At 45.4% G+C, this 27,870-nt stretch overlaps 1 protein-coding gene across 1 annotated transcript; it reads left to right on the top strand.

Moving 5' to 3' along the window:
• The first annotated feature begins 300 nt into the window (after positions 1 to 300).
• Positions 301 to 27,870, top strand: DHRS12 (dehydrogenase/reductase 12). The gene is made up of 10 exons (XM_084266849.1): positions 301 to 382; positions 901 to 1,034; positions 5,787 to 5,869; positions 10,794 to 10,886; positions 12,394 to 12,475; positions 21,711 to 21,772; positions 22,526 to 22,630; positions 23,178 to 23,268; positions 25,062 to 25,199; positions 27,650 to 27,870. Exons 1-10 carry the CDS (start codon positions 327 to 329, stop codon positions 27,775 to 27,777), a joined length of 972 nt encoding a protein of 323 aa, XP_084122975.1. The 5' UTR covers positions 301 to 326; the 3' UTR covers positions 27,778 to 27,870.

The following is a 27,870-nucleotide window of genomic DNA, read 5'->3' as shown; positions in this document are numbered from 1 at the left end:
CCCAGGTCAGACGGTTAAAAGCAGACCCCTTTCCCTGCTGGCTAATTAAGAAAGGAGAAAAAATGGCAGAGATAAGAAATAAACAACCCCAAACCGCTGTGGCGGAGGAAGGGGGCACAGCTCCCCCCACAGCCACACACCATCACCCCTCGCACCCCTCTGCCCCTCACGCAGCCAGCCCGCAATGGCGGCGGCCGCAAGCAAGGCGGGGCGGGGCTGCCCTGGGCCTTACCTAACGGCGAGCGGGCGGGCAGGGCTGTACCGGGCCCTTTATGTAAGGGCAGAGGCGGGGCCGCTATTGCTGTGGCGGCGGCACCACCACCACCATGTCCTGGTACCGTAACGCTGTGTGGTTCGTGAAGGGGCTGCGGGAGTACACGAGGTACAGGCGGCTCCCGCGGAGCGCGGCGTGGGGCGGCAGCGGGCTCTGTGGCGGGGCGGGCGCTGCGGCCAGGCTGGGGGCGTTTCTGCGCGGCCGCGGGGCGTTTAACCATTCCGAGCTGTGTGTGTGTGTGAGGGGGGTTGTGTGTTTTTATTCGAAGCCTCCCCGCTCCCGCCGGAGCGGACAGATTTCAGCGCCGCCTCTGTGACACCCGCCCTGGGGTGCAGCCCGGCCCTTGTCGGGCACCCACCCCGGAGCAGCAGCTGGGCCGCCTCCGAGTGTCAAAGTTTGGGCCCTGTGGCTGGCGGCCGGCAGCTGCCTGGAGTTACCGCTTCATCGCTGGTCGCAGCGCCTCTGGCGCTATGTGTGGCCTGTCCCACAAATACAGAGCGCAATTGAGGTGGGGGGATGCTCTGTGTACCCAGAGCTGTGAGGGGGGAGCCCCTTTCAAGGCTCCCACTAGGTCTCTTTGGAAGTGCTCTCTTCTGGCTTCTCACAGGAGTCTCTGATTTACACAGGAGCGGCTATGAGTCTGCTTCCAAGCACTTCAATCCGGCCGATGTGGAGGTGAATGTGGCAGGAAGATCCTTTCTGGTCACTGGTGCGAACAGTGGCATTGGCAAGGCCACAGCCAAAGAGATAGCGAGGAGAGGTGAGCTGGGCTGCCAAGAGCTCTGAGGGGTTCTTATGGAGAAGGTGGAAGAGAGAAGGTTTGGCCTTCCAGGGCAAACCCAAAGATGCAGCTCCCTGGGGTGAGGGGTTGGGCATGTTGTTTTACAGGGCTGTCAGTGTGGGTTAGAGGTTTAAGCAGAGTCAATACTGTGAAAACTGGAATAATGAAGCAAAACTAGTGGAGAGGATCTGTGAAGTGTTTTTTCAAGTATATGTCTGCGCTGTAGTGGCATGTAAGGATGTTAGTGAAGGGTGAAGGTTTGTTTAAGGCTGATTCAGTACAAGTAGCAGGCTGGCAGAATTTGAACTATTTTGCAGAACTTGCAAAAGTATCACGTGGTGAAGGGAAACAATTGGCTTTGCTCAGCTGAGATGGGAGAACATGGAAATAGCAATTTAGTTTTGCTTGATCTTGGCAATAACCTCGAGTCTGTGCCCTTTGACTGATCACATGCAACCATTTTTTCTGTCGCTCTCTGTAAGCAAGGAGATGGTATGAACTGGAGCTAGCTACAGTTGAAAGATAAGCCTAATCCCCTTCAGACTTGATAAAATAACTCCTGTTGTGCAAGAGTGATAGGAGTTTTGGCATGTTTAAAAAACAGGAGGAGCTTGCGGCTCTGCTCTCCCTTTGCCTCCTCAGGTTTCGTAACTACCTTATGAAGGAAAGTAGTGACTCAGTTAAACTAATTATTAGCATCTAAGAGCCTTTGAGTTAAAGATCCCCATCGTTGCCAGTATGGGATTGATTTCAGGTTCCCACTATTGCTGTTTTACAAAATAGCCTTACGTAAGCATTGCCTTGTCTGGTAACTGTTTTGCTCACAAATGGATATGCCTGCCAGGTTTTGCAAGCTGTCAAGCCAACTGAATCTGTACAGGATCTGGTCGCCATGTCTAATATTTGGACTCAAAATGCTTGTCTGATACCTTATGTGGGCTTTGCTGTGCATATGAGGTTAAAATCACAGTATGGTTTGGGTTGGAAGTCACCTCAAAAATCATCTAGATCCAACTCTGTCATGGGCAGGGACACCGTCCACTAGACCAGGTTGTCCAAAGCCCCATCCAACCTGGCCTTGAGCTCTGCCAGGGAGGGGGCAGCCACAGCTTCTCTGGGCAACCTGTGCCAGGGCCTCACCACTCTCATAGTAAAAAATTTCTTCCTGATACCTAACCTAAATCTCCCCTCTTTCAGTTTAAAGCTATTATATCTTGTCCTATCACTCCACTCCCCTGCAAACAGCCCCTCTCCAGTTTTCCTGTGGGCCCTTTCAGGTACTGGAAGGCTGCTATAAGGTCTCCCCAGAGCCTTATCTTCTCTGGCCTGTCTTGATAGAAGAGGTGCTCCAGCTCTCTGATCATCAAGGGCAGAGGACTTCTGAGTTGACCGTGAAGGTCAAGTGGATTGAGGACAGTTTCTTTAGCTTGAATTCATTTTTTCACTGAGTCAATGTCTTATGGGTATTGCAGATTTGGGCTTTCCTGTATGTGTTGCTTCCAGTTTGATGCAGTCTCCCAAGCACTCTGACAATTTGCATGTGGTGTTTAAGTTCAAATAATTGCAATCTTTACCACGGAAACTGTATTTAAATCCCTTTCCTAGCCCATAGGTCACACCAAAACTTCCCTCTCTCCTTAATAGTAAGAAAAAAGATCATATTCCAAGCCCTTAAAACTTCTGTTTTCAATGAATGTTTTCTGCTCTAGGCTGTGAGCATGTTCCTGATCAGCTGGAAGGACAGCTACTTCTTTCATGTATTTAATTTGTACCTGCACACATTTCTTGTGCTGTCTGCTGTGTTTTGGGCAGAGCTCCTTAAATCTCTGCAAGTGCAGGTCCTTAACTGCCTTAAGTTCTGTAATTAAAACCCTCCTTTGCAGTGAAGCCTGCAGACACTGTGAGAATGGCCGAAGAGGTGAGCATTGAACACTTCTGATTGCCTTTTCTCTCAGTTGTGAATTCTCTTCTCCCTGGGGCAAAGGCTGTCTTTCATTCTGGTCTGTATGTATTCAAGTGCCTGTCTGGGCACAGACCCTTCCATACATGGCATGTGTGTAACACAAACTGAAGATGAGACTATATTAAACATCAGTTAGTGTCATTTGCATGATTATCCAAATTTTGAGAATTTTCCACTGCTGCCTGCCCTTGTGCATTTAGTAAAAACCCAGCCAATTCTGGCAGAGCAGTGGAGGAATCAGACCCTGTTAGAAAATCGTAGAATGGTCTGGGTTGGAAGGGATGCCAAGGATCACAGAGTTCCAACCCCCCTGCCACAGGCAGCACCACCAACCTCCAGGCCTGGAGCTACACCAGGTTGCCCAAGGGCCCCATCCAACCTGGCCTTGAACACCCCCAGGGACGGGGCATCCACCACCTCTCTGGGCAGCCTGTTCCAGCCCCTCACCACTCTCTCTGTAAAAAACTTCCCCTAATATCTAATCTAAACCTTCCTTCCTTTAACTTTAGTCCATTCCCCCTTGTCCATTCCCCCTTATCTACCCTTGTAAAAGCTGATTCCCCTCCTGTTTATAAGCTCCCTTCAGGTACTGGAAGGCTGCAATGAGGTCCCCCTGCAGCCTTCTCTTCTCCAGGCTGAACAAGCCCAGTTCCCTCAGCCTCTCTTCGTAGGGTAGGTGCTCCAGCCCTTTTAATCACCTTCGTGGCTCCTCTGAACCCTCTCCAACAGTCCCACATCTTTCTTGTATTGGGGACCCAGCTCTGGACACAGGATGAGATGGGGCCTCGCAAGGGCAGAGTAGAGAGGGACAATCACCTCCCTGTCCCTGCTGCCACCCCTCTGCTGATGGAGCCCAGGATACCGTTGGCCTTGCGAGCTGCAAGAGCACACTGCTGGCTCATGTTAAGTTTCCCCTCTACCAGAATCCCCAAGTCCTTCTCAGCAGGGCTACTCTCTAGGAGCTCTTCTCCCAGTCTGTATCTATTCTTCTGGCCCAAGTGCAACACCTTACACTTAGCAGTGTTGAACCTCATTAGGTTCACCCAGGCCCACCTTTCCAGCCTGTCAAGGTCTCTCTGGATGGCTTCCTTTCCTTCTGGGGTGTCGACCACACCACTCAGCTTGGTGTCATCCACAAACTTGCTGAGAGTACATTCAATTCCATCATCAGTGTCATTAATAAAGATGCCAGAAGAACCTTGATTCTTGCTGCCTGCATCAGCTGCACACCAAGTATCCTTGCTGTAGTGGCACCCAATAGGAAAACCTCTCTTGTAAACAGAAAATCTCATTATCAGACCCCAAACAAGGCTGTGCAGTGTGTGACTGCTCTGTCCCTCAGCTAGAGTTGGTGTCTTTCGTTTGGGCTCTGGGCACTAGAAGAGTCAGTCAGCACATGTTTCTATTTCCACTCCTTTGGGATTGCATTGTGTGAGCCTTCCAGTGATGGGCTGCTGGTAACCCCAAACCACCTTTAATTATAGCTAAATGTAAAGAGTGTGGGTACTCTGATTGACTTGGAGAGGAGCCTTCCCCTGTGTACTGCTTTCATAGGAAAGTTGGTTGTTTGGAAGGGACCTCTAGAGATCATCTTGTGCAGCAGTCCACTTGAAGCAAGGCTGTTGCTAACACAAGATCAAAACAGCTATTGCTTTGTCTCACTGGAACTTGAAACCCCCAAGGATGGAAATTGTGCATCCTCAGGGACAGCCTGATCTGTTTAGAAGAAAACCAGTGAAAACATTTTCTTTCTTAATACCTGGCCCGAGCCTTCTAAGCTGCAATTTGTGGCAATGGTCTGTGTCATATCTCCCACTGCTCAGAAGAATTCTGATATCTGCCATTTCCTTTTCCCAGAGCAGTTCCAGTCACTTGTGTTGTTCATTAAGCCCTTTACTGAACTTCCTAAGGGGTGTGCAAGAGGAAGCATTTACAGTACAGGTGCCTTAGCCTCAGTTTCCAGTGTAGCTCTACTGTTTTGTCAACATCAAACATTATATGCGAATGTGACAGAAAACAGTGTGAGCAGACAGTGCCTAGAGTGCAGTGGCCTTTTCCATGTATGCAGCCTGGTGTGAGGACCCTGTTACAGCATACTTCCTCCTTCCTTCCTGCCTTCATTGAGACCAGAGCCAAGCTGAAATTTTCTAGCTTTATTATTGTATCTGCTCTTTCTGTCCTAAACCTTATGTTTGAAGGACCTTTAACTCAGTCCTTTGAACAGACCCTGTTGGAATTCTTGGTCTGTCTGATGCTACTGCTGGGTCAGTGCCTTTTGGGGAGAATTTGACCCTGAGAATGGCTCAAGGGAGGTGCATGTGGCATTGCTATGGGGTGTGATGACCCTAACCAGCTCCTAGCTTATCAGTAAGCGTGACAAGAGCCCTTGAGAGCCTCACAGACCTCAACTTCAGCAACATTGGATGAGAAGCCACCTGCCTCAGCTCTTGGCAAGAAGAGAATTAGAACCATCGGCTGTGCAGAGCTCAGGAACATTCTCCCTGCTGGGAAGCCCCTGAGGTACTTTGGTGACCATCTGATCCATATTGCCACTGCTACCAGCAAGCTATGTAGATTTCCCACAAGCAGGGCTGCAATCACAAAAGGGCTTTTTGTTTTATTTGGACTCTATAAAACCCCCCCAAAACTAATGCTGAACAAGAACTGTGAATTGCATATCACTTCCTGGCCCTCCCTCTTTGCTGATGCCTCCCCAAAATGCAATTAGCAATTAATTGTCGGATGTGTTTCTTGTCGCAATCCACCAGGTGGCACAGTTCATCTGGTTTGCCGGAGTAAGGAGCGGGCTGAGGTTGCCAAAGGGGAAATGGTGACTGAAACGGGCAATCCGGTGAGTTGTTTTCAGTCTTGTGTTTGCTCGTAGAAAAATTGTTAATATTAAAGACCTCAGAGGCCTTGAGATACTCTGTTTCATCAGTTGGGTGTTGGGGTTTTAATAGTATTTTTTGTATGGACGTGGAAGCATCTAGTAGTTTATTGTCCATATGGTTTGAAGTAATTTAATTTCACTAGGTGGGGTTTTCAGTGATTAATAACATCCCTAGCAGCATGCTGTGTTATTTAATGCTTCTTGTCTATATGTTTTGTGATGTCCTACTTACTATTCCTGACTGTTTGGCTGTGGCTTTTAAAAGTTAATGCATTGCAACACTCTTGCAGCAACATTTATGAGTTTACAGCATTGGAGTTGAAGGTTTTATGTGTCGGAATAACACACTTTTGATTTGCTGAGGTTGACTGCTCTGTGAAGTCCTGTGTGTGGTCCTAATTCTATGCTCTACAGGGGTTTCCACCTCCTTTTCCTACAATAACTCTTCCTTACCTTCTCCCTTTTTGCTCCTGCATGTTTCACCACTCTGTAGTATACCCCTGTAGCTGTCACTGTTGCTTTTGCTAATTGTTAGTAGAGTGTGCTCATGGAGAAGTACAGTCATTGTCTTTCTATCTTGCTCATATTGGTTTTGGCTAGAATAGAGTTAATTTTCTTCATAGCAGCTCCTCTGATGCTATGTTTTGGACGTGTGACCAAAACAGTGTTGACATCCCATGTTTTAGTTATCGCTGAACAGGATACTCACACAGCTTCAAGGCCTTTTCTGCTCCTCACAGCACCCCACCAGCGAGTAGGCTGGGGGTGCACAAGGGGTTGGGAGGGGACACAGCCAGGACAGCTGACCAAAGGGTTATCCCATACTATACCATGTGTTCAGCAGGAAAAGATGGGGGAAGAAGGAAGGGGCCATTCACCGTTACAGTGTTTTGGTTTTCCAAATCACTACTGTTTGTGACAAAGCCCTGCTTTCCTGGGGACTGCTAAATGCCTGCCTCACAATGGAAACTAGTGAATCAGTTCCTTATTTTGCTTTGTTTGCACACACAGCTCTGCTTCACTTGTCTTCTTGCTTGTCTTCATGTCACCCCACAAGTTTTGTCTCTTACCCTTCTGACTCTCTCCCCCATCCCATTGTAAGGGGAGTGAGAGGGTAGCTGTGGAGCTTAACTGCCTGCCAGGGTTAACCCATAACAGCATCTTCATTTAAATAGTGACTTGTGCTTAAACACAGTATTTTGATTGCAGTAGTAGTTTTTTATATGGATCAAAAATGCTGAGGAATTTTTATGGTTAGAGATCCTGTATTGACAAAATTCTCGCTCTTTGGTTTCAGCTCCCTAGTGTGACCCAACCAGCCCTACCCCTCAGTTCTTTAATGGAAGTCACTCCTTATGTATAAATAAATACTTTCCAGCTGTCCATAACTCTGTAGCCCCATGGCTACAGTGAGGCTGGTGATTATCTGTGTTACCTCGTTTTCTAACTGCAGTCAGGCAGCTGGGGAAGAGGGGTGGGTTCGATGACCTCTGAAGGTTCTTCCAATGTTCTATTTTCTGTCATTTGGTGAAACAAAACTCCAGGAAAATAATGTTCTTCCTCTAAAAGCAGCACATTTACTGTATTCCCACCTGCAGGTAGGCTACAGACCTGTAGTTTCTCTAGTCATGAAAGAGCATGAGGGCACTGCAGAGCTTGTTTGTGATGCTGGGGACAGGGTGCTTGTATAGAAAGTAGCGTTCAGTGAAATGTTAGACAAGCTTTACAAGAGGCCCTGTGGGACCTGTGACTCTGTACTGGGAAGAGTCATTTTAATATGGAGTCCACAAGAACATCCTTCTTCATAAATACTCATTCAGAAGCAATCCTGGGAGATAAAGCATTTTATTATCTGCGACTTGACAAGCTGTATCCAGCCTTAACTTGCTCTTCCTGATCATCTGGATGAGGATCCTGTTGTACTGTATGCCAAAGGTTTTGTTCCATTTCCACAGCAACACATGTAGAAGTTCAGTGCTGAAAATGGAGTTACTTTTTGGCAGGCACTTGCACCTAGACCTGGGAAGCTCCCCATATTTGTTAAAGTAGACCTGGTCACAGAGATTAGGTCTCACTTTGAAAATTACTTTGCTACCATCAGGGACTTTTACAGGGAATAGGCTTGTGGGTCCTTTTTCTGAGCCAGTGCCACAGTCTGCAGCAGATAAGTGTTGATTTAGATCTCTCTTAGTCTCTGAAATCACTTGTAATATTGAACATCTGGCCAAAGAACTTAAACTTTTCTGTTCTAGTAGATAATGGTAGTAGCTTTAAAATTATAAAGCTTTTAGAGAGGTATCCAGTTAGAAACAGTAGAGCACTCTCAAATTTTTGGTCAGAAATGAACATATGATGAGAAAATTCTGACCTAACTCAACTAAGCTGAAATCAATGGCTAGAGAGAAAACCATGTGGCTTTTATCTGCAGGGAAGGAGAATTATAGGTAGGGAATAATGCCTTATAATTTTCTCAGCTTCTTCACTTATCTCATTTGCTTGTATAATGAGTATTTAAAGAAGCGACTTGGAAAGAGTGGAGGCCCTTTAATGATTATTTGTTGTTTTGCATGAGAACACATCCTCTGCATAATTATTTTAGAACTGCCTTTTCCTGGGATATGTCATCAGACTATCTGTGTCTTTGAGACTAAGTGCTACCTAGGAGAAGAGTAGGAGTTGACATGCCTTTTGTATGCTGATAAATGCCACTGTGCATGTACTAGGTGGAACACAAATTTGCAAAAAATCAAGAGAATTGCCTGTAACAAACAGGAAAAGGGGTTTTGAAGTTTTGGGGAGAGGAGATATTTCTAGCTTTAGTGGTTTAGACAACTATAACTTTGCTCTTATGTCAAGGTGGGTTTTTTGTTGGTTGTTTTTGGGGTTTGTTTTTGTTTTGTTGGGTTTTTCTACGTACTGTTCCATCCACATCCCTGGCCATAGCATTTCAAAACATTGCAAGACTGTTGAGACATGGGGTGGCTAACAGGGGCTTAGGCATTCATGCAGCAGTTAGCATGGAAGGGGGTGCAGAAGGCACCTGGCTCTCTGAGGCTGCTGGAGTGGGTGCAGTGATTGATGCCTCTGAACACATGCTCTCCTGCCTGGGTTGGAGCGGCTGTGCCTGGCACCAGAGGCTGCCCAGGCAGAGCTCCAGGGGAATCATGTGGCAGATGTTGAGCTGCAGGGAGTGACTGGTAACTTTCCCTGAGGTTGGGGCTGAGGGTGATGGTGGCCTCATCTGTTGGGTTGTGCTGTGGTCAAGGTGCTGGGCTGCCAGGAGGAGCAGCTGCAGATGAGTTTGATGCATAACTGTAGAGAATAAAAACAGGATATTGACGGAGTCTTTGAGGGGGAACAAACTCCATATGGCATGGAAGGAGGAACAGCTAGAAGCTACATTCAAATAAGCAGTGGATCAAGACTCTTAAGATGGGGAAGACTGCTGGCAGCAGAAGGTAGGCTCATTCACTGCCTGCAGATGTGTGTTCACAGGAGAGATATAGTACCATGGTAACAGATGAGGAAGAACAAGCTTTGTCAGGGGAGGTGTTGGAGCCAGATGAGTCTGAACCTTTGTCAGCACTGGGAGGTAGTGGTGGGTAATAATGGCTGGAGGCTTCTTCCTGTGGGAGTGGAGGCACCTGTCTGCAGTCTTGGCTTGATGTCTTGAGAGCTTCATCACTTGCTGGGGACTTAGAAAGTCAGGAAGGTGATTGAGAAAAGTGTGGATTTATCAAGGGCAAAGTTGGCCTGACCATCCTGATCACTGCCTTTGAGATGACTACATATGGACAAGCAGAGAGCAGTGCTTGATGCTTTTCTTAAGTTGCCAAGGTTTTTTTATGTGGTTTGCACAGTATCCTTGTAACCAGTTTGGAGAAATGTGGTTTGAGCTGCTGGATAACAAGCTGGGTGAAAAACCTCTCTGGAACATTTGCCTCAAGGTAGCAACAGTACAAAGCTGATCTGTAACTATTGTTTAGTGGCATCCCCCATGTGCCTTTGTGAGACCACAGCAGGTGTCTTGTGCCCAGTTCTGGGCTCCCCAGAATGAGAAAGTCATCAATGTCCTGAAGTGAGTCCAGTGGAGGGTACCAAGGTCACGAGGGAGATGGGACATGTGATGTGCAGGGAGGGGCTGAGAAGAATGGTTTTGCACAGGGTTAAAAAGGGAATGCTGAGTTGGGTCTTACCATAGTCTACAGCCACGTGATAGGTGGGGTCAGGGAAGGCAGGACCATGCTTTTCTTGGAGGCTTGCTGGGAAAGGACAAGAGGCAGCAGACAAATTGTAACAGAGGAAAAAATCTGGCTAGATTGTATGCAAACTTTTTTTCACCCTGCATGGTCAAACTCTGGAGAAGGTGCTCAGAGTGGCTGGTCAGTCTCCATCTTTGGAGATAAAACTTCCCTGGACAACCTGATCTCAGTTACCTATGAGACAGTGGTGGGACCAAGTGTCATCTGAAGGTCCCACCCAGACTAAATTGTTCTCTAATGGTGTGACCTTGAGCATTGCAGCTAAAGAGGAAACTGCTGTGTGAATTGTTTAAGCAGAAGTTTTGCAAGCTTTGCAATATTTTTCTAGTTCTCTGATATGCCTGGCTGTCTGTCATGGATATCTGTCTAAGTAGGGCTCTCCTTTCAATGCCAAATTTAATAAAAGCTATGGCTCAGAAGCAACTGAATCCAGTGAGGAAATGTGTTTTAAGGACTAGAATTAGATTTCCCAGTTGTGCATGTTAACCATAAGTGGTTCAGTTGTGTTCTGGAGATCATAGTTTTTCATACTGCCTAAACACCTTTTTGCCTAGAGAGGCCTTATGTGACCAGGGTCCCTTCACTCTCCATGTTGATTATAACATTTTTTTTCTTTCATTTAGAATATCTTCTTGCATATTGTGGATATATCTGATCCCAAGGAAATCTGGAAGTTTGCAGAAAAATTCAAAAATGAACATAAATTAAATGTGTTGGTAAGTCTTCATACTTAAATCATAGACTTGTTTGTGTTGGAGGAGACCTTTAAGATCATCAAGTCCAACCATTAGCTCAGCAAGTCCTTAAATCACCTAGTCTCTCCTCAGAGTGTGGAGCTTCTGACCTTGTCCAATGAGTAATCTTAAAATTTTACCATCTGACCCACAGTTCTCTGCTTAATTTTCTCTAGACGTTGCTGCAGTAGTCTCCAAGGTCTGTTTGTCCTTGTTTGTTCTTAGTTGACATGCACAGATATGACATTAAAAAAATAGAGAAATGCAATAATAATTTTAGCTGCATCTTTTGAGGTTCTCACCACGCAGACTTTGTGGCCTTTAGGTTGCACATCAGGCAGCTTGTGTTCTGCTAAACAGAGTATGGCAGGGACTGGGGCCTCCTCCCAAGGGCAGGTTACACTTGCTTTGAGCTAGTCCCTCTTAAAGATTAAACTTCTATAGAAAGTCTAGTTAGGGCAGTCTGAAAGTGAGACAGGGTTTACAGTTCAGTAGTATGGGTGGTAAGGGGCTCAGTACCCTCTCCCCTTTATTTAGCAGTGCAGATCTGCTCTGGGAGCTGTACTCAAACTGAAGTACCTGGAGCAGTTGTTTTGGTGCTTACTAGATGAGGAAATTCTGGTGGAAATGGGAAGGTAGGTTGTGAGCAGTGGCAGTGAAGGACAGGGAGGTATGGAGGGGCAGATCCCTCTTTCAAAATGTGAAAGAAAAGCTTAAGCTGTCTTTGAAATGTAAGGCAGAGAAAGAAGAGTCTGAAAACATGCTGGCTAACACACAGCAAGCTTCTTAATATCCACAGGGCTTTACCTGGCAGTGCATCCATGCTGTGTGGCACGGTGCTGTTTTAGCAGTGCATGAGCCAGGTGGGGTATCTGTGCAGGGTTGCCAGGCAGAGACACTCTGGGGTACAAGCTGGGCACACAGCCTGTATGATGCACCTCTGCTGCTTAGCTCTGCACTTGCAGCACTAACCTGCTGACCTGGCTAAACTGCTGCCAAGTTTGGAGCTGTTTCATTTAATGTGCTGAGGGTTGGGGTGCCTGCAGACTGTTCCACTGTGTGTCATACAGCTTCCCTTAATGGATTTTCCCTGATACCAGGAATACCTGATACAGAGAATACATCACCACATAGCACAGATCATGTGGGATCAGTGTGATCTCAGCTGAAACCAACCAACTACACTGCATATATATATATGTTCTAGCATCTGCTCTGTAAGTTCCACATTACTTTGTGTGAGAAGTTTAAAAACATGGAGTAAGGCACTAAGAGGACTGTTGGTGATCCATTCCTCTGAAGATCCTTTTGTGGAAAACCTTTAAGGTGAGTGACAGCAGTGGGACTTGGAATACCATGGTTTATCCAAACAGTTTGTAAATTTGTGTTGCAGTGTTGGAAAACAGCAAGCTGACCTGGAGGGTTTTATGTGTGGTTTGATTGTAGATATTTGTGTAGGTTGGTTTTGTTTACAGGAGTTGTTTTGCAGATCAACAACGCAGGATGTATGGTGAACAGCAGGGAACTAACTGAAGATGGACTCGAGAAAAACTTTGCCACAAACACTCTGGGTGAGCATTAAAGGCTTCCTTCTGAACTATGTGGTACTTACTTTGGTTACAGATGTGTGTTTATAGCTGTGTGTGAGGTGTGTGTTCCTGCTTAAGAAATGATTGTACCACTGCCGTGTCAAGGAAGGAGTGGGAAAGGCAAAGAAGCAGTATTACAGCTTGTTGGGAGTAGGTGTTTTTTTTTTTAACTTCTCCATTTTTTCAGCTGTTCTAATATCAATGCCTTTATCATAGTAGCAGTGGCCAAATGCAGATAAGATTTAATTAAATTGATTCTGCTAGGAGACTTTGTTCCAAGCAGTGCTGCTAATGATATTCTCTTTGTAATCAGTGTGCTCCCGTGACTTGGCTGGAGCTCGGGGCATGGTCAGGTATTTGGAGACATTCAAGTGTATGGGTAGACCTGAAGAGCCCCACTTGATGTGACAGAAATGCTGTGTAGGAGAGCTGTGCCTTCCATAGTGCTCTGGCCACTCTCAAATGAGACATAACATCTAGTTAAGTGGTTGGGCTGTACTGGGTAAGTCTTAGGTGCTCCAAGTGTAATAGATGTATCCCATGAACTGTGTGGTGGAGGGATGAGGGAGACAACTTAAGGGAAGCAAATAAAGGGGAAGGGGGGAGATGTGAATGAGCAGGGAAGATGGCAAGCAAAGTGGATGGTTCCCCATGACAGCCGTGGAAAAGATGTGAGCAAACAGCCAGGCAGCAGAGAGTAGAGTTGTCTGCTGCCACTGGTAACTGTCAGGCTGAAAGCTGTACCTCTTGTAAAGAGGGAGGTGTAGAGCTTGCACTTTCCTGACACTTTTTTGCCCTCTGCTGCCATGCAGGGTATGTGTCTTTCTCACGAAATATTCTTAAATGTATTCAGAAGTGACACACTAAGGAGGAGCTGTGATGCTTTATTTCTGTGTTTTCCTCCTGTTCTTCAATACCTGGGATGAGGAAGGGGGTAAGCTTAGGCTATAAAGTTTGGGCATTTGTAGAAGCCATTGTTGGGTTTTATTCTTAGCACTTTTCCTGTGTTGCTTCCTTAACCCATAGTTACTTTTGAAAACTAACATTTTAGGTATAAATGTCTTGTGCTTGCCTGATGTGGTGCATACAGCTTGCTTTTTCTGCACATCTGACTATATTAAACTGACAGATAATTCAAGTTTAAAAGCATAGATTCACTTCATTCAAGCTTATCTTCTGCTGACGTTCTTCTGCTTCTCCTAGTCAAAATTCAAAATGAATTTTATTTTGCCCTCAAATTTCCCCTGGCTGCAGAAGTACAAGGGCTTCTACCTTGAGAAATTTATTCACCTTGAGTTAGTTTAACCCTCTTGTGATCCTTCAAACAAAAATCCAGGAATGTGCAAAGGTGCAGTTCCTCCAGAGAGAAGCAGGGTGAAATGCAATAGCCTGAACAGGAAAATGTGTTTTGGTTTAGTTTTAAACATTGAGGAAATTAATTGCTGAGGAACTGTACTAGTACATGACTTGAATTAGATTTTATCACACCCATAGAAGCAGGAGGTTCTGCTTTCCCAGCTGTAAATCAGCCTCACTGGAGATACACAGCTGCACAGAGGAAGCTGAATTATGATAATAGTGATCTAGGAAAGTGCCTGCATTATCTTTTATGAATGTTACAAATAGATCTCCTTTACTCATTTGTCTGTCACTTGCTGCATGACCGTGTAAGAAGGTGAGGGAAGTCACTGCATGTTTGATGAGATGAGGTAAAATGGGTCAGTCATCCTCTGTTGTCCAACATCTGCAGAGTTCAGACAAGGACTGGGTTGTTTGCTTAGATTGGTTCTCTCTAGGCAACAATAAAGATTAAAGTTTGAAGATTTTAGAACAGAGTGGGACTTGGTTGAGCTGGAAAAGGCTATGCAAGAAGAAGCTTCTGTGTTTGCAGGTTAGATACACATGAAGAGCCAATGCTATCAACAGTGCAGGGTTGTTTTTCTTCAAAGTCAGAGATGGGGTAATAATTCACTTCTGCTGGAGCCATAGTAAGAGCAAGCTGTATGGAAAAATGCATGTCAGAGTGGATGCTCTGTTGAGTCATTTCCATAAGCAGGAGGTATGTTAGGGCATGCTTGACTTCAGAGAAGTTACTTCTGTATCAGTAACTAGCTGTGGTTATAGGCTGCCAGAGGAGAACCTGGGTAAGTTAGAAGTGGCTGGTACATAGGTTGTCCACAAGCTAGAATGCAGTCTGAGAGAATGAACTTGATTCCTCTCAGTGCCTCTTTTGTCCCAGAAAAGCTGAAGGATGACATGGGCTCAGGGCCCCTGTTTTGAAAGATCTTCAGTTGTCCCCTTCATCAGCAGCATGGAAACAATGACTCATGGTTGCCTGACTGCTGCTGAAATAAGACTGAATAACATTAATTTTTCAGTTTTGGTTGTTGGGTTTTCTTGGTTTTTTTCCTCTGGATCTTCACAAGCAGGGTGTTCTTTCCATCTTTCTTTCACTGTTTCTATTCTGGATCTTAGCTCTGGTCTCAAAGTAGTGTGTAGGCTGTAACTATCTAAGAACGCAAGACTCTGAACTATAACATGCTTGAGATGCAGGGCAGAGAATTCTGTATCTGATATCTGATTAACATTTACATAAGCTTGTAGAACTGCTCATTTAGGTGTCTAAAATGCTGCATAGCTTTTTTTAATCAAGGCTAAGGGTATTTTCCTCTTGGCTCACTTGTTAGTCTGTTTTCATGCATAATGGATGTTAGAGCTCAGTTCTAATTGACCTCCCAACTTGTGGAACACACTTAATATCCTGATCTCTTCTTGGACATACATAGGACAAAAATTAATGCATAAGCCCTTCAACAGATAAAACGACTGTGTCCAAAATGATAGTGGTTAGAGTAGGAAGGAAACTTTCTGTAATGAGAAATGCCACTGACAGGCTAATTGAGGACAGCTCCCTGACGTCGGAGGTGCAGAGTGCTCTCTGGTGGTGTCAGAATGTACAGGTGGGTAAAGGTCATGACAATGCAGAATGAAGGTCGGTAGTTCAGGCTTTGAATGATTTCCATCTGGTATTCAAGTTCAAACTGTAAACTGCTCTGAGGAGGCAGAGGCAGGGCTCCTGAGCCCTGACATCCTTAAAAAGGGGACTCGGCACAAACGCCACGTGGCTGCTCGTGGTTCTGTTGTTGCTGTCACATGAAGTATCTTACCTTTTCCTCCCTGCTACATCCCCAAGGGCTGTTTCTGTGATTTTTTGGACCTCACTGAAGGTGTGGAGAGCCAAATAGGTATGGAACACTTTGATTGTGGTGTGGGAGCACTAGCCAGACACGAGTCCAAAATGACACATTGCCGATTGAATCATACCTTCTGTATGGACTTGACCCCACTGGCTTGGGGTAATGTGAGCAGATTCCCTGGGGACCTGCCGACCCTGATGGGCAGGTTTTGTTTCTGCAGCCTTTAGTTTGTGTGGTGTTGCCCTTACGCTTCCTCCTGTGGACTGCACTCGGGGTTGTATCCAGGAGCTGGGCAGCGACAAGGAATTGTTTCTTCTGATATGTCTTGCAGACTTCCAGTCAACACTTCTTTTCTTTTTTTAATCTTTTCTAGTTTAACTTTTTTAGTAAAAAAGGCTATTTAAACTGACAGTATCCAGTCATTTTGAAAAACCCCCTGTCAGCATCAGTAGGCAAACAGAGGCAACAGAAGCCTGTTCTTATGGAAGCACAAGGCGTTTAGCTGAAACAGTCCTTGTTCCTCTCTTTTTATAGCCTGCCTCACTTTACTTTCACTCAACACATCTTCTTGCTTGACATGGAAAAATGGCATATATGTTACATTTTTATTGCTACTTGCCAGCCAAGGGATGCTAAAACACACTCAGCCATAAATAAATGATGCTCCCTGTACACATCTCTCCTTCAGTCTCATATTTTAGTAATATAGGCATATACGTTTACTCTCTGTGCAAGAAGGGGTAGGACCAGAGGAAATAAGATGCTTTGCTCCCACAACAGCAGTATGGCCCATTTATGCCAAACTGCCTAACCTGCATGGGTATTTGTCACTCTTCCCTACTTGTAAACCTTGCCTAACTGGTGTTTCACACCAGCTGGTGTGGCCTTGTGGACTCTGTTCCGAATTCCTTGGAAGTCGGGCAACTTGGATACCACATACCACACTGTCAGGTCAGTGGCTGATCTTTGGCAAGGCAGCCTTACCTGTGAAAAGGAGACTCTTTTTGTATGAATTTTATCTCTGAGTAACTTTGAGGCTGACAGATGAGAGGCACTGCATGAAAGGATAAGGTTAAATATAATTGCACATCTAGTAGTACAACTGAAGCCTAGGATCCCAGGAACCCTTGCTGAGCTGAGCTTTGTAATTCAAGGGAAATGTAAACCTTTGGTTTGTCTTTCGTGTTCATTAGCTCTTCCCATACACTCTGTTATTGTTAGTGTGGTGGAATTGGCCCTCAGAGACAGAACACTAAAATCCTCACTTCTGATCTTGTACTCAAGAAACAGACTCAGGGATGTCTCTTACTTGGAACTACAGAAATTAAGGCTTGAAAAGATAACCAGGTCAAGAAAGAATGTCAGTTTGTTCTTCTCCTCTGCCCACCTCCCCCCATCCCTCCCCCCCCAAATTAATGAGCCATTGAATCATGTACAATAAACATGGTTTGGGGGTTTTTTGTTCCTACTTTTTTCACAGTTGAAATAATACTGTTCCTAATAATAATGCAAAGCTCAGGCAGATAGAAAACTTCACTGAGTGTGCTGCTGGCTGTCTGCCCTTATCTGAATGTTAGCAGATTAAAAACCTCGCCAACAATTTACCACTAATTGCCAGATAGATCATCAAGCAAAAACTATTCTATAATCAACCAAGACACTCATCAGGTCTGCAATAATTACATCATCAATTAATTTGATGTTATAAACAGGTAGTGGCTTTACAATATTACTTCTGCTGAAACCATAGTTTTCTTTTCATAAATAAGATTTAAACTGTGGGTTCTGGAGTCACTTTAGGTCTGTTAAGCAGGTAGGAATCTATATTCATGCACCATTCACTATTAATATCCATGGTGTCCTATTGATTTCCAAATAACAACTATGTGAATCTAAATGATTCTCTGAGGTTTCAGCAGGCTAAAGCTGAGTCACACCACCAGTGTTTTGCCTTCACAGTGCTTGTGTGTATTCTGTTAGGGCTGCTCTATGTTTTGTTTAGTTTCGTGTTCTAGTAGAGCAGGCTCCAAATGCAGCCATCTGAGGGCAAGGCCACCAGTGTCTAATACACCAGGAGAACTTTCACTTTGGTTGTGCCGTGGTGGAGATGGTGAGATCCACAGTGAACCACTGGAAGAACCTAACGGTGTTTTCTGTAGAGCTCCACATGACTTAGGTTATGTAAAAGGTGACATTCTTTTATTTAGGAGTTCATGAAGGAGCCAGGCTGATTTTTTTGGTAGTTTTGGGTTTGTTGTCTTTCCTAAACATCTTGGTGTACAGCTGATTGTTTATCTCTGTAACAGCTCAATTTTCTAGTTTTGCTCTGTCATTGTGAGACCACTGAATTCCTGCTCATGCAGGTTGACAGAGGGGCTCACTGTTGGGAGTTAAAAACTGGAGTAGTTAATTAGGTCATGATATCAGATTACTCAACTAAATTGAGAAGATCTCAGAGCAGCTACAAAACAGGCCACAAGGGAATGTCTGGTGATTTAATTTTATTTTTTTATTTTTAGCAAATAAACATGAAAAATAAACACTGATGTGACTGGCACTTAGGAGGGAGCATGTATGAACAATGTGTGCTCTTGCTAAGTGCCATGCTCTTTGTTTTTCCTGGAATTACCATGTTTAATGCAGTGACTGACAACCCCCACTGCCTAATCTGCCATGTAATAGAGTTGGTGGTTGGTGTGTAATAGTCAAGTTGTTGTATCTTTATAGGAAGGTTTTAATCACACTGTATGATACGTGATTTCCTATTATGTGTGCTCAGCTTCAAGACCTAAAACTTGCAGGAATTTTTCCAAAGAAAAACAAATATTGACAGGATGTTTGTCTTTAAAAGAAATGGTGCATCAATCCCAGGAGCCTCTTCAACTGGAGAAAAACGTGGCCAGCAAGTATTGTGTCAAACCTCATTGCAGAGAACAGGGCTGTAGCTTGTCCAGTAGGTTTCAACTTTTCACTTTGGCTGAGTTCAGCCAAGTGAAATCATCTGTGTGGGGGTGATTAGACTGGGCAGTTGTTCACCCTCTTCTGCATTCCTACTGCCTCTGAGCAAGCTCCCCAATTCATACTGCAGCTCGCTGTACTTTGTGGCACAGCCAGTACTCTGAAAAGGAAGGTGTTGTCTACTGTTTCGACTGTTTCTAAAGGAAGTGGTGTCTGCTGTTTCACCGTAAAATTCTTGTCCCCCTTCCCCTGCTCTCACATCAGTGGGTGTCAAGCCTTCAGGCCATGCAGATAATACATATACCATCCTGTGGCAGGACCAGGTGATGTGTAACAGTCTGGCCTCTGTCACACCATCACAGATACAGGTAGTACAGCTGTATGTCCAGCACTGCCTTGTATGTGTACCCACAGCTCCCTGCCCGCTGGGTCTGCAGCCTGTGTGAGAGGGGCTGCTGCTCGAGTTTCCTCCCTGTGAGTAACTCAGAATAGCCCACTCTTTGCCACAGGCACTTGGATCTGTGCAAGAAATGGGCTGTAGTCCAGGAGATCTAGAAAAAAAAAGTTTCAAGCAAGCATGCTAGAATGCTGAAGTATTTATTTAGAAAAGACAAATGTCCAGTACTTGATGTTGATAATCAATTGCTAGGAAAAGGATAAGTAATTTGGATGTTATCTTGAATTCCTTGAGTGGGGATACAGTCTCTTCTACTGAATCAGTCTTGGCTCTCCTTGCAAACTTTTAATTTTTTTTAAAACTAAAAATAAGAAAGCTGCCCTCTCTTTTTGTTTGTTTTTATAACTTTACTGTGATTCATGGGTTTTTTTATAAGGACCATAGGAGGCAATGCATCCATTTGCAGCTTCACCTTTTGCTTAGAAATTAATCTCTGGATTGCAGCATGCTGCCATACAGCTGTGCTTGGCCAAATGCTTGCCATACTGCACCTTGTTCCTGTTTGCTTGAACGTAACCATCAAACTCTGTGACATAGCTCATTAACAAGGTGTATCTATTTACTGTTACTGTGCTAAACTTCTTGTTGAGGCTGTTTCGAAGGCAGTTTTGGGGACAGTAGTTGGAGAAATATTTAGTAGAGGGGGAAATGAAATGTATCAGTCTTAATGCCTGACACATTGCATCTGTGTGTTTTGAGATACCCATTATTGCCAGACGAAGCTGGGGGCAAAACTGGGCTTTATTTGTACTCTGTCTAAATGAGAAGTGGGTTTGTGGGGCAAAGAGATTGAATGCTCTGGCTCTGTGAGATTTACTGAATTCTTGATAAACTTGAAGAGAGGAGATGCTGGCTTTGCAGCTAGTTTGTGGTTTGAAATAAGCACTTAAACTTCTGTCAAGCTGTAGTTGCTGTAAGCAGGATTTTCAGCATTGAACATTTCTCTCATCCAGCTGGAATACAAAACAAACCCCAGTTGTTAATGAGGCAGAGTTACTGCATTCATCTTTGTATCCCTTTAGGATTAGCAAACGAACACCAAGCCCCTTAGAAGCGTTTATTAATCTGCAGGACAGTAAAATGAAGCATCCTTAGAGCTGGTGCATTGCAGCTCTGCCTTTAGGAGCTGCAGCTTATTTATCCAAGACACGATGTTACTTTGCATTTGAAGAATCCATAGCAAATCAAAATTTAATCCAAGCTCTCAGCCTGTACTGAAGTGATTTCTTATTTTAGTTTCTTTCTTACCTGGCAGCACAGACTCCCATGACAATCAGTGGTAGTTCTTGCCCTGATGATGTCATCATTCAGTCTCCCCACCACTACCAGGGGAGAGATACGGGCTCTTGTTATTCACTGGCAACTGCCTTTGCTTGCATTTTCTGCTGAAGACAGGCTGCACTGATTCATCTGCTCTGTGTTTGATTTGGGAGGGGTTTAAATGCGGAGTGTGAATGCGGGTGTCCCTCTGATGATACAGGGAAAATGAAGCCTGTTGTGACTGACAGGGGAACTGAACAGCTTGTTCACCAGGCGTGCAGCACGTTTGACTTTGGTATCATGTTTATAAACATGCTGTGTTTTAACTGGGTGATCTCACTGCCTCTGTGGAAGAAAGGTTATAAAGGCACATGCTGAAGTGCTCCTGTCTGGTGAGAAGCATGGCCTCAGCAGCCCATGGCAGAAAATACAGCTAGCACTGGCACAGAACTGTTCAGCTAGAGCCACTGATGAGACAGGAGAGAGGAGTGTTACACTAGACTGAACGGGGCTGGATCAATTCAGAATGAACGTGGGTTTTAAATGCAGTTTAAAGGAGGGAACAAAATCTAAAGTGTCTCTGAAGAGACAAAACCAAACAAAAACCCCTGTGTTGCACTTGAGTGTGTGAAACGTCTCTAGGTGTGTCTGAGTCAAACACATCAGCTGTTGAACAACGTTTTGAATAACAAACTTTGCTGGTCATGGCAGCAGCTGTGATGGGCTGTATTTGTGTGGTGTGTACAAGTCTGTGCTAGGTGAACACCACTGAAGTGGGTAAGGACACCATTAAGTTCCCCAAGTAATCTCAGCTCAGCCTTGGGCATCTCACATTAATATTTCCCCCCACCAAGGGTTCCTTATCATCTGTAATAGTCATGCTGAGGATTTAAGAAGTCTCTGTGAGTAACACATTAGAAGTGTTGGGGTACTCAGAGTGTTTTCACAGTGGGAAGGCAAAAATGGCTGAGTCTTAAGTTCATATGCAAGTGCCTAAGAAACACAAAGGTGAAGCACAGTTCCTTCTCTTGTTCATGACCCAGCATAGATAGGTGTATGCATGCCACACCTGGAGGGGAAGCATACTCCCTAGTTCTTCCCTGTGGCTGAAGCAATGCCAGTGAGATCCACACCTGAGCTGTTCTGCTTTCACAGCCCTGGCTGGGATGAGGTGACAGAGTTTGGTCTGTCTATGTGCAATAAACATACAAGTCTGTAAAATAAGCAACATCCCTTTTGAACAGTATGCAGCAGTGTGGACCACTGCGAGTTGAATGGGCATATTGCAGGTAAGAAGGAAGCTTTTTTTTAAAAATGAATGTTACTGTTGGTGTCTGTCTTGTAGGTACCTACGTTCTGACAACCGCCCTGCTGCCCCTCCTGGAAAAAGAGGTGGATGCCAGAGTGGTAAGTCTGCTAAGCTGTTTTACTCTTCTTACCTTCTGGGTTGTGACAGCATTCCCTTTACCATGCTAGTGGTTCAGGATTAGTTGTAATGCTGTAAGCATCTCTAGAATTCTTTTGCATTTTGATAACGGCAATCCCCTTTTCCAAGGCAAAGCTCCTGCCCATTTTTCCTCAACCTTTCATTGGAAAGCAGAGTAAGACACTTCCTTTAGAAACTTCCCCTTTTCCTTTCCCTGGGGCAATCCTGATTGCATCCTAATATAAAATACCTCAAACAGGACTGCAGGCTTAAAAGAACCTTATAGGTCTTGGTCTGAGGCAGGGCAGCAGATTCATTTTTAAATGAAAATTCCTGAGTTCTGAACAGTCCCTCTCACTTTCTGATCAGCTTCTATAAATACAAACAGAGAAAACTACAAGAAACTAAGCACAAAAACCACAAAGAGGGCTGTTCTGCTATTTCCTTTCTCCTGGTTACTTTCCAAAAGGAAGAAGCACAGTGTCACCTGACGGGAGTTGACATGACTTTGAATGAAAATCACTTTCTAAAACAATGTTTCCTCCAACTGATCTCCAGGTACGCTCCATGCATGAGCATAAGAGTAGTGCAGGGGCACCCTGCTCCTCAGGACTTCACAATACGGCCTGAAGGGCACACTGCACGCATGGGTGTGGTTGTGGGGAGTTCCTGGGGTTCCATGTCATTCGTTGGCTTTTCAGTCATTCGTTGGCTTTTCATTCATTTGGTTACAGATAACTGTCTCCTCTGGGGGGATGCTGGTTCAGAAGTTAAACATATCTGACTTGCAGTCGGAAAATGGGACATTTGATGGAACTATGGTGTATGCACAAAACAAGGTACAGTCTGTGGTTCTGAACACAGCGCCCAGCACCTGTTTGCCAGGCAGCTTGTACCACCTGCTTTGCTAATAGCCTGTTGTTCACTGTTGCTTCTCCATCACATCCGACCTGTACAAAGCTGTAATCTTCAGGAAATCGATGGTGAGCACTTCAGAGCACGTGCCATCTTGTGTGGAGAGCGTGGCTAGGCCTCACTGGGTTTGATTCAAGTCTCAGGGTTGAGGGGAGGTGTGGGGGAACTGTCTTTAACTGACAGGCCCTTCCTGCCTGCTTAGTTCTTACCTACCTGTGCGGCAGGTAGCCGTGGTCAGTAACAGTAGTGCAGCCACTCAGTGAGCTGTGGCCAGGGTATGGATTGCAGTGACCATGGTCTCTGACAAAATTCTCCAGTAAATCCAGTCAGGATGAGCAAGGCTATATTTCTGCTATACATAACTGCCCTGGTCTTTACAGCACTTCTGGTGTGGTTTATCTCCCTGAGAACTAACTTAGTGGATGGGCTATTGAACTTGCTGCTACTCTGATTCTTTTTGCTCTCTCCTAGAGACAGCAAGTTGTCATGACAGAACAGTGGGCAAAAGCTCACAGAAACATCCATTTCTCTGTTATGCACCCTGGCTGGGCAGACACTCCAGGTAACATCTGCTTGACACAAAGTATATGATTGTTCTGTTTTCAGGGTTAGTGTAAAAGCAGAGTGAAATGAGACTTTCTGGTGGGTTTCTCCAGCAGCTGCAGTGATTTCTTGACTCCAAACCGGTGCTTGAAGTTGTTCGGTACCCCTCTAGTAGCTCTGTTCTGCTCAGTGTCTGCTGTCTGTGTATAGCCAGAGAATAGTAATGGGCAATGAATGGTTCCAGCCCTTGCAAATGCACAGCAGAGCCCCAGTGCGTTAAGGTAGCCTTCAGGTAGGTTTGTAGTGGGGCTGTTAAACATCCAGGTAGAGCTTTTGCCACACAGGTGTTGGGAATTTGCAAGGGCACATAGGAAAAAGGAGCACACACACCATTGCACAAGCCCTGTCCCTCTGCTCTTCTTGTAAACATTTACTGCTGTCAAGAAGCAGCGTGCTTGGCCAGACAGTCCTTTGTCTGAGCTGCAGCTGTTCTTCAGTGACTGTGTCTCAGCAGGCGGGCCAGCATCAGTTATGCAGCATGCATGGTGTGATCTGCAGTGTGTTACCAGCCCCTGACACCCCAGCTCAGGACACAGGCCTAGGTCTTTTCTAGATTTACAGTTTCTAAAATTTGCTTCAGATGACAGAAGCATTTACCCTGTCTATGTTGTGCTTGAAAACTGCACTTTCCAGCTGAATATCCTAGTGCACCTTTTCCTTTAAAACGCACTGATTTTTGCACATCCTTTGTGGATTTCAACCCCAATGAACCATAAAGTTATCCTGCTTCAAGTTCAAGGACTCTCCAATCCCCAAAAATAAACAGCAGCAGGGGCTGGGCCTTCAATCACAGAACAGAATCAGAGAACATTAGGAGATGGAAGGGACCTCAAAAAATCTAGTCCAACCCCCCTGCCAGAACAGGATCACCCAGACTAAATCACACAGGAATGCATCCAGGTGGGTTTGAATGGCTCCAGAGAAGGAGACTCCACAGCCTCTCTGGGCAGCCTGTGCCAGTGTTCTGTCACCCTCACAGTGAAAAAGTTCCTCCTTATATTCACATGAACTTCCTCTGCTCCAGCTTGCACCTGTTGCCCCTTGTCCTATTGCTGCCTCTCACTGAGAAGAGCCTGGCTCTGTCCTCCTGACTCTCTTCCTTCACATATTTATAAACATTAATAAAGTCACCCCATGTTCCCCTCTTCTCCAAACTAAAGAGGCCCAGCTCCCTCAGCCTGGTCTCATAAGGAAGGTGTTCTGCTCCCCCCATCAGGGGTTGGACCTGATGATCTCTCGAGGTCCCTTCCAACCCCTACAATTCTGTGATCATCACCTGTTGACCAAAACAAAAAGAAACCAGAGTTTAAACATGAATTTTGTCATTGGTTTAGGTACTGTTCACTGTACAGTTTTAAATACTATGCTGCAAGTGGTTTCCTAAAACTGGTGAGAAAATAAGAGCTAAAATTCCTGTTACAATAGCTGGGTCTCTGTATTTCTGTTTCTCCCATGCCTTACTACTTTGCAGTTTGGCTCCGGAACCTCTCCCTGATCCTCTTCTTGGCTCCTGCTGGTTTTAACCCCGTAATTTGACCGAAATGAACAACTGGTGGGTCATCTGGCAGTTTAGCACTATTCCACCACAAGTCCTCATACGCCCAGCTGAGGGGAAGTACTCATTCTCTCATAAACTCTGAGGTGCCTTATCTTCTTCCTGCACTCACAATGGCAGTTCTAAGCTGCTCTCTCTCTTTTTTAAACTATTACTATCAAAGAAATCAATCACTGTTCTGCTGTTGCCCTTTCCAGCTGTGAGATCAGCCATGCCAGACTTCTACCAGAAGATGAAGAACAGTCTGCGCACAGAGGCTGAGGGTGCTGATACTGTTGTGTGGTTGGCTGTGTCACCTGAAGCAACCAAGTTACCCAGCGGCTTGTTCTTCCAAGGTGAGGCAGCAGTGTCTTATGCTGTGTGGGAGTGGGAGAACCATAAGCTGCCTGAGCTGTAGGGTCCCCCTCTGGCCTGGAACTCATGAAGGCTCGACCAGCTAACCCTTGTTCAAAGGATAAACCATTTCTCAAAATCCTTCCAAGACTAAAAGCTGGAGTGAGCTTTGTCCAACCAAAGAATGACTCTGTTGTTATGTTCCTGGTTTTGTCCTCTGAAGTAGCTGATAAGAGACTTCAAAGCATTTCTTTAGGGAGGGGTGGCTTTGTTTTTTTTTCCTAAAATGGCTGTATGCAGGGCTGTGCCAAGGGAAGGTGAATCACTGCAGTCAAACAGCATCTTTTATGATGGTGGGAAACAAGCATCCTTCTCACTGAGCACTGGGGGTTGCCTTTGATTTGACAGGCTCTTCGTCCTACCGTTCCATGCTAGTTAATCTGCCAACTCCCCTTTCTCTAATGCTGGGCAGGCACTTGAAGACAGTGGCATTTTTGGCACCGTAATCATAGGGAATGGAAAAATAGGGCAGAGCCTTTCTCTGCAAGTGACAGGCATCTCAGTAGGAGCAGCTGGAAGCATAGATGGATGCCTTAATGATGGTGCAGGTCAGGCTGCAGGAGAAAGGAAGTGCTCAGGGTAATTGCTTGCAGGAGCCCAGTAGTTTTGTTGGATGTGGCCCTCGAGTCCTGATCCGCTGAATTCCTGGCACAGTGTGCAGGAAGCTCAGACTTTTCTGGAGTTGGGTGACCTTGTCTTTTCTGTCCCCCTCCCACACAGTCACACAGCACTGGTTGACAGATAATGAACTAGCGCTTTTCCACGTCACCATGTGGTGCGTGCAGAAACCCTACAGCCCATCTGGTCAGTCTTCTTTAGGTCTGTTTTTCTTGTTCTAGATCCTAATTCAACCAGGCTCTCACCTTTGACCTTTGTCTACACGTGGCTTTAGTAAGCAGGGAGCATGCCTTGGCTCTTTAGCTCTAGATTATTCCTTTTGAGAGCTTTGGTTTTGGTGTGACTGCTCTTGAGGCTGTAAGAGAAGTCCTGTGTCCCTATCCTGTGTTTATCAAATAGTGATGAAGCCTGTTGTTTCTCCCTCTGACTGCCCTGCATTTTCCCTGCTCAGGACCAGAGCCCTCATTTCCCTAAAGGGCTTTGTGCGCAGGAGCGTGTTAGCGCAGACGCTGATCTTCTGGTGGTGGGCAGCCACGTCCTGAATCAGTCACACCTTCCCTCCACTGCCTCTAGTCTCTCCTACTTGGTTCCTTTTGTGTGCAAATCAAAGCCAACTTTTTTTTTTTTCCTGGGGGAAAAAAATAGGAAGTGAGAACATGACTTGTGCAACCAGAATTCTTTGCATCTGCCAAAATAAATAAAACACATTTGACAGATTCCTGCTTGCCAGAGATTAGAAGCATCTTCTCTCTGATGCTGAACTTGGCTTTCACAGAGTCCTCAAACTTCAGCACAGGCTACTGGAAGCACTGCATGTAGGTGGGAAGCGGTTCATTTTCAGTGATGGAGAAGAGAATGTTCCTCTGTGTGTTTCTCTCTCCTCTGTTTTCCATGAGGAGCAGTTATGTGGTGTGTGCAGCCAGTTACCACGTTTGCTCTTAAAAGAACAAACATCTCTGCTCCCCTGGGAAGCCTGATGGCAGCTCGATTCGCTTTCAGAGAAATCTGCCCAGTGTTGCAACAGCTCGTTCCTCGAGTCTTGACACCGCTACTGCGGGAGTTGGGTCTATTAACTAAAGTAACCGTGCTGCATCAGTGCTCTGAGGGCAGCTTCACAGGCATCTGAGAGGTCCCCAGGCTCTAGACACCACAGCTTTGGAGAGAAAAAAGTCTCTTGGAATAATGGTGATACTGTTACACAGGATGAGTGAGGAGTATAACTTGTGGCAAATCAATCCAAACATCAAATGGAGCGAATTCGGACAGTTTGTGTTAGGTTAATTGTGATGATTGAGCAATTAGCATAACTTCCTTGGCAATTAGAATTTAGACATTTAAGGCTGAAAGTAAGCCTTTTTTTAAGATAAGATCTAAATGACAAACTCCTAGCAGGGGAATCTGTGTAGTGCTGGAAGTGTTATCCAGAGGGTGAGGAAAACCCCCACCTTGTCCTGAAAAAGCAGCCTCTGCCCACAGCCCCGGTCTCAAGTTATTGGCCTTTGTCTGCAGGCATTACACCGGTGGCAGGTGTAAACCCTGGGTAAGGCCTGCATTGTTCTGTCCCTGGCCATGGATGAGGTCTCTTGCTCTGCAGTCTGAGTGAAAGAGTGGGTTTCCTAGCTTCAAGACCATGAGGTGTGTTTGGGAGGTGTATTACCTCACAGAAAAATCTCCTTTGTAGCTAGAAGAGGTAATTAAATCAGAGAACCATAAAATATCTCAAGCTGGAAGGGACCCAACTCTCATGAGGACTTTTAAATCTCTTTCCTTGCAGACAGGCAACCAGTCCCCACACACTTACCCCTGGCAAGCACCCGCAGTCCACTGGAAGACGAGGAGAAGCTAATGGAGATGCTGGAAGAATTCTCCCAGAAGTTTAAATCCCCTTCTCCAGGAACATAGTGTCACTGCTGACACCACGTAACCCCAAAGGTTCTCATCACAGAGTGACAGTACTGTAGCATGCCTGCTGCTGAGGGGAAGTAGGATGCCATA

Source organism: Gallinula chloropus, assembly GCF_964237585.1.
Source record: "Gallinula chloropus genome assembly, chromosome: 1".
Classification (NCBI taxonomy): Eukaryota; Metazoa; Chordata; class Aves; order Gruiformes; family Rallidae; genus Gallinula; species Gallinula chloropus.
This window is presented reverse-complemented; position numbering and strand designations above follow the sequence as displayed.